Below are 13,729 nucleotides of genomic sequence, written 5' to 3'. Positions count from 1 at the left end.
AGCTGTAGGCACCTGTGGACAGCCCTCCAGCAGCCCGGGCATCTTGAAGGCAGATCCAGGCAGCACATCTCTGTGCCCTTCACGATATATTCCCTGGACGCTTACACTCCACGCGCCCCACCGTTCTCACCCCCTACTTCTCCCCTAATTTCTACCCAACGGCCTGATAGGATTGGGGTGCGGGCTGAGAGGAGGTGAAGAGTCCGTCCAAGGGACCTAATGGTGCTCAAAGTTATGAATATTCCAGTGTTCTTCATGTGATCGATTACTGGTTTCAGTGATTAAGAAAAGATGCTTGATGATTTCAATCTTCTTGAATTTATTAAGACTTGTTTTGCGCCCTAACACACCATCTGTCCTAGAGAATGTTCCAGGGGCACTTGAGAAGAATGTGTATTGTTGCTTTTGGACGGAATGTTTTGTTTGTATGTATCCAAATCCATCTGATCTAACACTTCACGCTGGCCAATGTTTCCTTATTGATTTGCGTCTGGATGGTATATGCATTGATGTCAGTGGAATATTAAAGTCCTCTATTATTGTACTGCTGTGTCTTTCTCCCTTCAGGTCTGTTAATATTTGCTTTATGTGTTCGGGTGCTCCAATAAAAATATTTTATTTTCCTGGATTCTATAACATTTATGGCATTTCTTCCTAAACGTATGGTCATTTTCCTCCTCCTTTTGCATTGGTAATTTGGCGGTGTCTTTCTTGGGCACCCTCCCTCCCCCGCCCCGTGGTCGTAACTGCGTCGGGCCCGGAGGGGGGCCAGGGGAGGAAACTGGCCAGGTAACATCTGGGTGACAGCGGTCCTCACACCGACGCGAGACCCCCGCCCCCCAGCAAGTCACCCAGTCATCTCAGGTGCACAACGGAGGAATCCCATAATTCCACAGGGTTCTCCAGTGGCGCTGCCGATTAACGGGAACGTAGCCGGTTCCACCGGGCCATCGCCCTAAGCCATGCGCGGTGGCGGACACCTCCCGCCCCCGCCACCGCCTCCTCCCCGCGGCCGGGCCGGGCTCGGGTGGGGCGGGGGCAGAAGCTCGGCCGCGGATTGGCCGGGAGTAAGATGCGCCACGCGTTTGAAAGGCCCAATCAGCGCCCGGCCTCTCCTCACCAGCCAATAGCAAGCCGGAAGGGCAAGCAGAGGGGGCGGGAGTCGTTATTTGAACCGAGGCGCCGAAGGGGCCGCGGTACGTCTTGCCGCTGGAGTCGGTTGCGGGTCTCTTCTTGCCATGGAGGGCGAGCCCCTGGGGGAGGACGCGCTGCTGTGGCAGCTCCGGGACAGCCGCCGCCGCTTCCAGACGCGCATGCAGCGGCTGATAGAAAAGGTAGGCCCCCCGCCCCCCAACCGGCCCGCCGGAGTCGGGGAGGCCGGGCGCGATGGGGAAGGGGAAAAACGGGGCTGGGGGCTGGGGTAAGGGTGGAGGCGGCCGAGCGCGGGGCCGAAGGTGGGGGAGCGGGGTGGGAAGGGGAGGGGAGAGGGGGTGGAGAGGAGGCAGCGGGATTGGGGGCGCTGGGGTAGACAGGGGAGGTGGTTTGGGGGCGAGAGGGAGGCGGGCGGGTTTGGGGGGGCCTGCAGACTTCCAGCCTTGTGCTGGCGCCTCCTCAGCCGGGTCAGGGCCTCCTCGCGGCCCTCGGAGCTGAGGGGATGCCCCTTTCTCTCCCGCAGTACAACCAGCCCTTCGAGGATGCCCCGCTGGTGCAGATGTCCACGCTGACCTATGAGACACCCCAGGGTACGGAGTCATCCCCCCACTTCTGAATGTTTACAGTTCAGAGTGTGAACAGGATAGTGTCGTCCCAGAGTTTGAAATGCTATCCCTGCTCTCTTGTGAAAATGTTGTCCGCCTAATAAGAACTAAAACATTCCTAGTTCCCTTGAGCCTATAAATTACTTATTTTTTAAATTACCTATTAAAAACAGAATACTGCAGGTCCATAGACGCACGCTGGTTAAAAATACCCCTGTCTGACCCTGTCGGTCTGGGCCGGTTGGGATGTTTTTTGGTTTTGGGGGGGGGGGGGGTTGTAATTTTTTTCTAAGTTTATTTTTGAGAGAGAGAGAGAGAGACAGAGTGCAAGCAGGGGGAGGGACAGAGAGGGAGGGGAGACACAGAATCCCAAGCAGGCTCCAGGCTCTGAGCCATCAGCACAGAGCCTGACACGGGGCTCAGACTCACAAGCCGAGAGATCATGACCTGGGCCAAGGTCGGACACTTAACCAGTTGAGCCACCCGAGGCACCCTGTGGGCTGGTTGCTTTAACAGCCAAGGCTGTGTCTCTGTTTCTTCACCTGTCAAATGGGAAGATCGAGTAGATTACTTGATGGGGATGTTGTAAGTTACAGGAGCTCCTTGTGAAGCTCTTGGAACAAGGCCCGGCTCTTGTAATCACTCTTACTACTTTTTGACCTGTTTGACTTGGAGTATTAGCTGTCCTCCTTGAGATCCTGAGTACTTGGAACTTGACCTGAATATAAGGAGAAGGAGCCATTCTGTTCAGTGGTTGATGTTGTAAGCTGACTTAAATCTCCTGGATTCTCTTTGGTAGCTGGGTGAAGAAAGTTTGCACTGGGTGACGTCAGTTCCTCCCCCTCTGTCTTGTCACCAACTCATTAGGACCTGCTAATGAAGGCAGATCTCAGATCCAGTTCTGCTCTGCATTGACAGACAGGCACTAAAAGCTTCATAAGATCTGCTTCTGAAGTTAAATAAAGTTTGAGCTCTCTGCATTTTTAGCTGGCCCAGCCACACCTTGGGTGAAAAGTTCGTGAAGACAGAAGCTAAGATAGTCCAGCTCCAGGCCTCTGTTACTCTCTGGTCTCATCAGGCAATGACAAATCTAACCCGAAGGCAGGACCCAGGGCTGGGTAGGAATCGTTCCCAGGGTGCCATCAACAGGCTTCATTCACTATGTTCTGATGCGCTGTTTACGCAAGGAATGGTCTGGCCGCTCCACATATCTAGAATACCACTAACTTCACTGCTGAAACTCACTTCTGACTCCAATTTAATGAGAACAGCCTGTTAAAACGGATCCCTGAGGCCTCTGGCATCGGTGATAGGTGCAGACTGAGTAGGTCTAACGAGCTCCCGGCTGCTGATAGTACAGTTCCCCTGTCCTGTTGCTCAGCCTGGAGAGGTACTCAGGGGAGCGCCACCGTGATTAGGGTTAGCTGATCACCCTTGTAGCATAAACTCCCGATTTAAGGCAACGCCGTATGGTATAGATCGGAGCTAACACTCCCACACCGATTATGACGAGGACAGGAGGGGAGGAATAGTTGTTCGCACGTGTGGATAGCTAAAGTGTGCCCTTTGCTTCTGAGAGTCTTGTGTTTTTGATTCTCAACAGCCCTTTGGGGTAGGTGCTGTCCTTAGGATTATGGTTTCCTAGCAGAGGATGCAGCAGAAAGGAACCAGCCCCATGTCACTTAGCCAAATTGGCAAAGCCTTGACCTGACGGAGCACATTTGCACGGCCTCACTCTGTTCCAGAAAGGCCACAGGGCACAGTGGCCAGGAGCACAGAGAGTCACTCCCCTAGGTTCCCAGCCTGGCTCCACCATATGGCTGAGCAGCCCGGGCTGGTTGCTGGACCCACTCCTTGCCTCTGTGTCTCCGTCTGGCCAGTGAACTTGGAAAGTAGGAGTTCTGTACAGGTGAGTTGTACACACTGAATGAGGTGTACTTGGAAAGTGTTTAGAATAGAGCCTGGAGCATTGTAAGCGCCGTGTGTCAACGTTTGCTAGTGTCCTCGTTGGCAGCCATCTCAACCCAAGGATCCCTTCTTGTCCACTTGAATTTACCTGGGGGCAAATGGAGGTTTAGGGAGAGATTAAGTATTCTTGCCCCGGTTCTGCTAACGAGTAAGTGGCAGGACTCCTGATCTCCGTGTTTACCCTGCGCTTAGGCTTTGTTCTAGACACCTATATTGCCCTCAGAAAGTGCTTCCAGTCTATACATAGTATATAGATTGCTCTCAATAAATATATTTTGAGTACGATACTTGGCACATGTGTGTTCCTTGTTTCTGCTTAACTCTGGGGCTTAATGACGGAATTGGATAATCTGCCTCCTAGGTAGGAGATTTCCATTAATGACAGATTTCTGTCTAATCTTAATTTTTTTTTAATGTTTATTTACTATTGAAAGACAGAGAGTCAGAGCGTGAGCAGGGGAGGGGCAGAGGGAGAGCGAGACACAGAATCCGAAGCAGGCTCCAGGCTCCAAGCTGTCAGCATAGAGTCTGACGCGGGGCTCGAACCTACAGACCGCGAGATCATGACCTGAGCCGAAGTTGGACGCTCAACCGACTGAGCCACCCAGGCGCCCCTAATCTTAATTTAAAAAAAAAAAAGACTTCCAGCCTCACAAAGATGAGAACAACAGGTGTCAGGATCGCGGCTTGGTTTCCGTAGATGACGTCTTTCTCTGGCCCATCACGTTGGTTTTCTCTGAATGCGGACTGAACAGACATTCAGCGGTCAGGATTGTTTAAGCGGTAACTTTTCTCTCATTTCTTTTCTGAAGGATTGAGAATTTGGGGTGGAGGACTAGTAAAGGAGAAAAACAAAGGACAAATCCAGGTATTTAATGTCCGTTTTTATTGCTGCCACGTGCTGCCGTGCGGGAATATCGATGTGAATAAAGGCGTAGGTTAGCTGTGACTGCACCGAGGTCGCCACGGGGCTTCTGTTCTAGGTCTTTCTCACCTGAATCCCCCCTTTTCCTCTAAGGATTTGCTGAGAAGTTTTTCTCCTGTTGCTCGTCAGGTAGCAGGAGGAGCTACGTTGATGTTTAAGCCTTTTCTGCCCCTGTTTCCTCTGCTGTAGGCCAAGGGGTTCTTGACAACAGCCCCACATGCAGGGCTGGCCAGTGGGAGAAAGCTGCCCCTGCTGCTGCCCCTGCCCCTGCCCCAGCCTTAGCTGCATCTGTGAGCTTAGTTTGTTGGGTCCTTTACAGAAAAGCCCCAACCCAGTTCCTTTGAGGAAAGAAACATGCCTCCTTTCTCTTCTGCAAGGGGAAGAGAGTAGGGAGAGGGTACAGGGTCACGCTTCTTTCCGCATGGAGCTGTTTTCCAAAACGCCGGTGTGGTTTCTCCCGGATGCATCCGCTGATGCTGGGGCACCTCGGCCTGTTATGTTCACGGGAGGTGCCGATACAGCCTGCCCGCCTCCTGGGAGACCCACGGAGTCTTGCTACCGTCATTTTTTTGCAGGGATGTCTAGAATTCCCTTAACGACTGCCTCCCAGCCCAGAAGCCTGTACCCCAGAATGAAAACGTCAGGGTTAGGGTTCCAAAGCAAGGAACAGCAGTTCTGAAATAAAATTTCTTCCTGATTATTTGAATCACACCCATAATACGTTTGGTTGTACAAATGTTAGAAATATATACAACCATTAAAATCAACCTGACTCCTATAGTCACTGATGGTATTTTAGTATAATGTAATTCCCGCCTATAATACACATATTTTTACCCCTTCTTCTTTACACACTATACACTGTGATCATTTCTTTTCATCATCCATTGTATAATTCAGTCACACTTATTTACTTATTTATTTATTATTTTTTAATCTTTAATTTTTGAGAGAGAGAACGAGGGGAGGGACAGGGAGAGAGGAGCTGGGACAGAGGATCCAAAGCAGGCTCGGCACCGACAGCCCGATGCAGGACTCAAACTCACAAACTGTACCAGAAGAGAGGCCTATGAGACCCCTGCTCTCTCATATGCTAAAGGAAGGAGTGTAGGTTTGTTACGGTGGCTTTGAAATGTGTTCTCACTGAATCAAGCGTGTCTTTATCCACTTCCGTGCTTTCGAGGACTCCCCAGTGAAGACTTTCGAGGATGCCCCAGACAGCAGGAGTGGCGGTGACCCCGCGGAAGCCGAAGCCCGAGGTCTGGCGCTTCCTGAGCCCAGCACACGAGTCCTGGGAGTGGGTGAGTGTCCCTGCACTGGGAATTGTGGTCGGGAGGGACATGCGTCCCTGTGATGGCATTTAAAGCCCAGATTCCTCACGATGACTTTTTCCAAGGCTTTTTTAAAAGTGGGAGCATCTTAAAGTGCCTGTCGCTACTGTCTGCACTCCCCAAAGGAGCTGTCTTGCTGTTACATCCGTGGCGCTTACACAGAAACAGTGCTCAAGCGTTCTTGAGTAATGGACATACGCCCTCCCATCGGTTTTTAACTTATTGCCCCCTCCGTAAAAAAATTAATGTCAAAAATATAATGAAGCGCCAGATTTGCCGTGCAGGCCGTGTTTGAACTGCTGACTTTTTTTCTTTTTCACCTTTGTTTTTGGGAGACAGAGAGAGAGAGCACAAGTCGGGGAGGGGCAGAGAGAGAGGGAGACACAGAATCCGAAGCAGGCTCCAGGCTCCGAGCCGTCAGCGCAGAGCCCGACGCGGGGCTCAAACTCCCAAACTGTGAGATCATGACCTGAGCTGAAGTCGGAAGCTTAACCGACTGAGCCCCCCCAGGCGCCCCTGAACTGCTGACTTCTACAGAACGTTTTGCTGCCCAAACCCCAGCCCAGCCTGTTTTCCGGGGAGTCTGTCATCACCATCTTTCTCTCTCTGGTGTCTCTGTCTGCCCTGGATGCATCTGTTTGAACGTGCTCAGGTTCCACCTTAAGCACACGGAAGAGTTCACGGCTCTCCCGGTCCCGTGTCCCTCTGTAGCCACCTGCCATGGGTCACTTCCCTTCTCGAACAAACTTACAGCCGATGCTCTGCTCCACTGCCACCCTCTCTTCCGCCAGTTCTATGCAGGCTCCGGGCTCCATCGGGAAGGCGTAACTGTCCGTGGTCCCAGCCTCCCCCATTGGCGACTCCCACTGGCATCCTGTGGCTTCTATCCCATTGCCCTGTTGGTGGCATTTGAAGCTTCTGGAAATCCTGTAATTGGCCTGTGGCCCTGTGCCCGCTGGGTTTTCTTCCTTCCCAGCCCCTCTTAACTCCCCTCTCCACTGGATGCCCTTTCTTGAGATTGGTCTGAGCCCCTCACTCTGGCGGAACCCCCATCCCAGACCCAGTCTGCATGTGTTTACTGCCTGTCAGCCTCTCTTCTTGAAGACTTTGTCTAAACTTGGCAAATCTAAACTGGAAAGGTCAACCTAGCAGAATTCCTATTGGCTCAAGGCCTACCACCGTCTTCCCTGTTCAATGAGCCAGACACCCAGCCCCTCCTGCCCTCCTCATACGCAAGACGTCCCCCTCCTGTGCCTTTGCCTCCCACCGTCCCTTGTGCGGCTCTGCCCCCGTGCCCCACCGCACCCCCACGGTACCAGCCCCGCCCCTGCTGACACCTGCCATCAGAACAGACCCCCCCACTTTCACCCAAGCTGTCTACACCGGCTCTCCTCCTGGTAGCAGTTAGCCAGCTGGGTAGACAGGTTTATAACTGGTCCTGAACCCCCATCTCCTGCCGGCCCTGACCTGCAGCCTCTGTCCGCTCTCCCCAGCCCTCGTCCGGCACCTTGCCTGCTCTAGTCGTCTGTAAAATGGGTTGAGTCCCACGGGGAAAACTGGCAGTCATTCAGGGTAGAATTGGACCTTAAGGAAGGTGTTTATTCACAGGTGTTATCTGTTGACTGGTGTTGATCGAGATTTTGGCCCCACAGATCCTTAGGTCCGCAAGTTTCTGGACTGCTCAAAATAACTAGAAATGTTTATCCTAGAGCTGCACTGTCCAGTGTGGTGGCTCCGCCTCCTGTGGCGAGTCAGAGGAACTGAAGGTTAAATCAAATGGAAAATTTTATTTATGTGCCTCACGAGCCACACGTGGCCGGTGGCTGCCGTACCAGGCGGCAGGCAGGGAACTTTCTGCCATCACAGACTAGGACGGTGCTGGGCTAGAGCGACCCAGCTCCGAGGACCAGAAGCCACCGAAGGCTCTCAACGTGACAGAAAGCTGCTTCTCTGGTCTCTACCCCCTGAGGCGTGTTCCTGTTCTGATGCACTTGTCGCATTACTGATAATCAGGACAGCGAGAGATGGCTGTGTCCTTATTAAAGGGAGCGCCCTAGAACATACTCGAGGGGTGTAAAAACTATTCTTGAGAGCAAAACGCAAGCTTTCTTTAAAATTCTTGGGGTGCCTGGGGGTTTAGTCGGTTAAGCGTCCGACTTCAGCTCAGGTCATGATCTCACGGTTCGTGAGTTCAAGCCCCGTGTCAGGCTCTGTGCTAACAGCTCAGAATCTGGAACCTGCTCCGGATTCTGTGTCTCCCTCTCTCTCTGCCCCTCCCCCCACTCACACTCTGTCTCTCTCTCTCTCTCTCTCTCAAAAATAAATAAAAATTTAAAAATATTTTAATAAATAAAATTCTGATTGAGATTTCCTTTTTTTTTGCTTTTAGATTCAAAAAGCGGTGATGATGCGTCTTTGTGTCCGGAAGATGTAGTTGCTGGGGCCTTCACGGTAAGACCTGCCCTTTGTGACGAAGGGACCGAGCCAGGGCTTGGGGTGCGTGTGTGTGTCCTCATGTCCGGTGTCTTTTTTGAAATCCTCTTGGGAGGCTCACCCTTTGCTGACACCACCCCTCCCGTCTCTGGTCCTCCCTTCACATCCCTCAAGGCAGCAGGGGCCTCCTTCCATCTGGTGCGTGGCAGCCCTTACTGCCCCCGGTTCAAGCCGGATTTCCTGAACTCACATGTATGTCGGGTGGTGTTCCCTGTGCAGACGGAACCGTCACAGTTCACGGTGTGCCCAGTACCCTTGATCGAGCACGCGGTGTTGAAAGTTAGGCTCTAAGTTGGTCTTTGCCCGAAGAGACAATGTCATAAGGAAGGTGTTTCTAAGAAGTATTTCCAGGTCAGCCCTTGGAAGCCCATTTAGTCCACGAGGTCGCGAGATCAGGCCATTGTTCGGTGTCTCCCAGGGTGCCCCCGTGGTCCCAGGAACCACCTGTCTCCTCTTCCCCCGACGGGGTCTCATCTCCCCTTCCTTCCAGTGGGATGCACGGGAATACACAAAGAACGCAGTCTGCTGGGGGGTCTTTCCTGGCCCCAGAGTCAGACGCTAGAACGGCTGTTGTGTGTGGCTTTTCTCGAAAACTGCTCTTTTTGTGAAGAATTTGCCCAAACACCCAATGTGTGACTTGTGGCGTCTAAATAAGGTAGTGACAGGGGTCCGGGGGAAAGGCTGTACATTTTGGAGCATTACGGGGGGGCGGTGGTGCAGGGCTAGGTGCCCCCAGATGTAAAGAACTTCCTGAACAGTGTGCGTGTGTGTTATCCCTGGTCTGCAGCCACTGAGGTGCAGAGAGTGAAGGTCAAGACCCCCCTGTCCCCAGGGCGTGGGCAGGAAGGGAATGGGGGGCCTGCCTCCTGAGCCAGAGTGCTGAATGTCCTTTCCTGTGAGCACACTGATTGGGACTAATGCTAATCGTTGAGTCCTGAACTCACCCAAGAATATTCAGATGGTTTTGAATTGTTTCCTAGCAATGCCATCACACACCTCCCAACAGGCTTATGAGGGTGGTTTTTGTGTTTTTGGGGGGTTTTTTGTCTTTTTACTTTGGGATTGTTGCCACTGGATGAATTATCTAAAGTTGGATTTCTGGGTCAGGTGGATTTTCCGAGGGGCGGGCCCACTTTGCACCGCTAACAGCGAGGAGTGAAAAATGACTTCGAGGGGCTTCATTTACCCACGTGTAATTAATGAACTTGCCAGCTAGCTCGAGAATCTGAGAGCTCATCCGGACCCAAAAGCTCTTAAGAACACTGATTCTCTCTTGTGTCAGCCTGCAGAGCCCTGGAGCCCTTTGAAAAATGAGTTACGAAGGAAGTACTTGACCCAAGTGGATATATTGCTACAGGATGAAGGGTGTTTAGAGGTAATGTGTTTCCCAGGACGTGTCTTCCTATAATTGAATCATAACCTAGTGACACCGAGGTGGGTTAATCAGGTTTTTGTTCGCTCTCCGTGGAGCCTGTAAGGAGCCTTTGGAGCAATTGCTTCCCAACCGTTTCTCTCCCAGGCTTGCAGACGGACGCTCGCCTTGTGGGGGCGATCAGGGAAACCCGTGGGGTGCGCCCTCCGTCGCCCACTGTTCTGGGGGGGGGGTGCTCACAGAAACGTAGGGGGCCCCACCCTCTGGGGAAGGGATTGCCCCCACCGCCCCACTTCTCCCCCCTTCCACCCTGTCCACGGTCACCTTGCCGTGGAGCGCGCGGGGCCTCCCAGAGCGTGACCGACAGAGCAAGGGTGCCAACCCTAGTTTCTGTCACGTCTTCCCATAAAGAAAACATCTTTATGTCAAATAAGTAGGAGGTACTCGTTGTGGGATGACTGACTACTTTATCTCAAAGGCAGCAAACAGGAGCATAGACGTTTCCTTACTGCGCTGCTGACCGGCGAGGACGCTGGGTCTGAGGCCCGTTGATTTGGTGGGGGTACCGGGAACGGCCTTTCCCTTTAACCTGGAGCAGCAGGAGGGCATCCTGGGGGGGGGGGGGTAGCCTGGAGGTCACGTGGGCCAAGCTCCCAGAGGTTACTAAGACACCTCCCCCCACCATGGCCGGAGGCCGCGGCCGCTGCATCGGGGAGGAGCAGCCGACCTCGCCGACCCGCGGGGCTCGGCACTGCGGCGGGGGGCGTCTGAGGGCGCCCAGAGTCGACACGTGTTCACATCGCGGGCTTCGTTTTCAGTGTACTGGTGACGGAGGTGGAGAGGACGCACGCGTGACACTGAGCCCTCCCCTGGCCTCGCCTGCCGGGCCTGCCCCTGGTAAGTGCGACACAGAAACTGCGTGAACCGCCTCCCGATCGCTGTTGGCAGAGCCGCGGCGCCCCCACCGCCGGGCACCCTGTCGTGTGCTTGACATAAACTGTGAGAGACACCGGCACCTAAAGGCGAAAGCCTCCGGTGTAGTCGGCAAACTGCTTGTTTCCCCTGGGACTCCAGCGCGCTAACTGCTGGTTAGCTCTTCAGCTCAACCTACCGCGGTGAAAGATTTTGACTCTCCGGAAACACAGGATTCCTACACCCTCTGCTCGCGTTTATTTGACAATCAGCCTGTTGTCGCAGTTGCTTCTCCGTCCCCTGCACACCCAGCGCCCACGCACACAGCACCCCCGCACGTGCACACACGTGCACACACGGACATGCGCACACCATGTACGTCATCTGCAGTCACATACGTGTTCTCCTTAAGTGCTTGCAGGTCTCCTAGGCCCAGGGACGCGGCTGCGGCGGGCGGGGCGCATGCCAGGGCCTACTCGTTTCCCGCACCGCAGTCCAGAAAGCTCCTCGCCGAGCTCTGTCTCTGTGGGCACCTTCCTATCACGACTTTCCTGAAGAGTCCCGGCCGCCGGCAGTGTTGCAGCACGTCCCTCAATTTACTCCTCTGGTGGTTTCCTCTAAGGTTAAGTGCATGTTAAACACTTTTGGCAAAAATGCTGCCCAGGCGACGGTGTGTTCTCTCAGGACATCACGTCACTCTGTCCCGTTGTTGGTGACGCATGAGCCTGGCCACTTAGCTAAGGAAGGACCCGCTAGGTTTTTCACTACAGAAGTGCCCTCTCCTTGGCATCGTCTGCGGGTGCCCGTCACCTGGGTCCCCGCAAACCCGACCCCGAGGCTTCGGCGCCAGGCCACGACTCCCGCCTGCGTCCCCGCCCGCAAACCCTTCCCTACTTTGGCCATTCCTTCCGTGTGCGCCTGTTGGCATCCTTCCGTAAGCAGACGCCAAGTCCCTTCGTGCCCTAATTCTGTTCCTTTCTTTATCCCCACATGCTTTCACTTTTTTAAAAACAATTTTTTTTCTAGAATCAATAAGAACCCATGGGCTTTTTTTTTTTTTTTTTTTAATTCACATATTAGTAGTCACTGATGCCCAGTTGTCCCAGATCAGCCTGCAGGAGCCCTTCGTGCTGGCTTCCCTGACCTCTGGCCTGCCTGTCCTGTCTCTTTTTGAGCACTTTGTCCCCCCACCATGACCTTGACCCCACAGGTGTGGCCAGCACCAAAGTCCTGCACTCATTTGGTTGGTCGTGCGGTAAGGACTGATTTCGGAACCACGGCCCCTGCTGCCACATGCTTGCCAGTCTGCTGAAGAAGGTTCAGGAGTCCTGAGCAGCTCTTGGATGCTCAGACAGTGTCCCACCAAGGGTGCACGTTCAGAGGATTGTGTCCAAAGTCACTCAGATCCTTTTTTCTCTTTCCGTTGTCATCACTTCGATACACACTTGGGTTCTTTTTTTTTCTTTTTTCTTTTTTTTTGTATTCACTTCTAGAGTTCCCCTTATCCTTGTTGGTTTAATTTATTTATTTATTTACTTTTTTTTTTTTTTAACATTTATTAATTTTTGAGAGAAAGAGACAGAGCATGAGGGGGATAGGGACAGAGAGAGAGGGATACAAAATTGGAAGCAGGCTCCAGGCTCCGAGCTGTCAGCACAGAGCCCGACATGGGGCTTGAACTCACGAACCGTGAGATCATGACCTGGGCTGAAGTCGGACGCTCCATCGACTGAGCCACCCAGACGCCCCGGTTTAATTTTATTTTTTAAATCTATAAAACATTTAACATGATGTGAAGGTCAAAGCTGTACGCAGAGGCATATTCAGGAGTCCTCTGCCTCCGTCACCTGTCCCCACAGGTAATCGGCGTAATTGTTGGGTTTCTAATTAGACTTTGAAAGGGCATCCAACGTGTAAACCATCACACGGGGGAGGAAGACCCCTTTGGGGAAGCTGGGGTCGAAAGTAGGAATTAGAGTTTGATAACTAGAAAGAAATCTCGGAGGAGAATCTATTCTCATGTTTTCGTGGAGTTTTTTCTCTTGTTCTTTGAATTGTCTTCACGATCCACCCTTTTCGTTCTGTGGTCTCTGCAGATGGACCGTCTTGAACGGTAACACTTCGCTCTGTGTGTTTCCCTCCAGGACGCCATGGCCGTGTGTCCGGAGAGAGTCCTGGTGGCCCAGTGAAGCCGGCTTCACGCCCCTGCTCAGCAGACCTGGCCGTGGTGCCTAGAAGTGCCAGTGTCTCGTTACAAGGGACCGGGGGGCACAGCTTCTCAAGCAGCCTGTCCTTCGAGCCCGACGACATCTGTGACGTGACCATCAGTGACCTGTACGCGGGCATGCTGCACTCGATGAGCCTGCTGCTGAGCGCAAGGCCGTCCTGTATCCTCTCCACCAAAACCTCGTTTGTCCTTCACAATTGGAGCTCGAGGAGGAGATGCTCCAGGAGCAGAGTGAACGGGACTCCTTGCCGAGGCGGCAGGCGCCCTCACAGGGGTTCCCGGGAGAGGCTCCCAGTCCGTGCCGGGCCAGGGAGGGACAGGGGCGCCTTAAGAGATTGTGAGAACGTACTAGACGCTTCTGGCCAGAAGACGGGTTTAAAAACTGGACAAAGCTTTTCTCGAAGTAAACAAACCCCAGGCCCTTAAATGGGGTCCAAGTTGGAAAGAGTTTAAGGAGTTGAGGAGTTTAACACCCGAGGGGCGTTCTTTGTTGCCTTATGGAGACTCCCGTGCAGTGTGTCATCTGCATCAGAAGAATAGATACAAGGCCTTAAAGTGGTTCATTTCCCCTGTAAAAATCGTTTCCACACCAAGAATACTCCCAGGCAAGCGAGGGAGTCATTACAGGGAAATTGAAAGCAGATTTGATAAGCTTCATCAGGAGTATTGCCCCAGTCCCCGGAAGCAGCCCGTCCTGACTTCCCTCCCGGGATCCTCGGCCGTGGACGTGTACAGGGGTGGTCC

The 13,729-nt window shown here is 53.1% G+C and overlaps 1 protein-coding gene across 1 annotated transcript; it reads left to right on the top strand.

Annotated features, from left to right (window-relative positions):
- The first annotated feature begins 1,169 nt into the window (after window positions 1–1,169).
- On the top strand, window positions 1,170–13,506 carry LOC122226808 (Holliday junction recognition protein). Its single transcript, XM_042950597.1, has 8 exons — window positions 1,170–1,334; window positions 1,676–1,742; window positions 4,538–4,593; window positions 5,834–5,951; window positions 8,371–8,432; window positions 9,757–9,849; window positions 10,665–10,743; window positions 12,903–13,506. The coding sequence occupies exons 1-8, from the start codon at window positions 1,239–1,241 to the stop codon at window positions 13,409–13,411; spliced, it is 1,080 nt and encodes a 359-aa protein (XP_042806531.1). The 5' UTR covers window positions 1,170–1,238; the 3' UTR covers window positions 13,412–13,506.
- Window positions 13,507–13,729: the final 223 nt, after the last annotated feature.

The sequence above is a fragment of the Panthera leo genome, chromosome C1 (assembly GCF_018350215.1).
Source record: "Panthera leo isolate Ple1 chromosome C1, P.leo_Ple1_pat1.1, whole genome shotgun sequence".
NCBI lineage: Eukaryota > Metazoa > Chordata > Mammalia > Carnivora > Felidae > Panthera > Panthera leo.
Note: the sequence above shows the minus strand (reverse complement) of the source record. Positions and strands in the feature narration are given on the sequence as shown.

Coding starts and splice junctions, on each gene's coding strand:
- LOC122226808 (XM_042950597.1), top strand. CDS start 1,239: ATGGAGGGCGAGCCCCTGGGGGAGGACGCGCTGCTGTGGCAGCTCCGG. Junction 1,743..4,537: donor GACCTATGAGACACCCCAGG/GTACGGAGTCAT, acceptor TCTTTTCTGAAG/GATTGAGAATTTGGGGTGGA. Junction 8,433..9,756: donor TAGTTGCTGGGGCCTTCACG/GTAAGACCTGCC, acceptor CTCTTGTGTCAG/CCTGCAGAGCCCTGGAGCCC.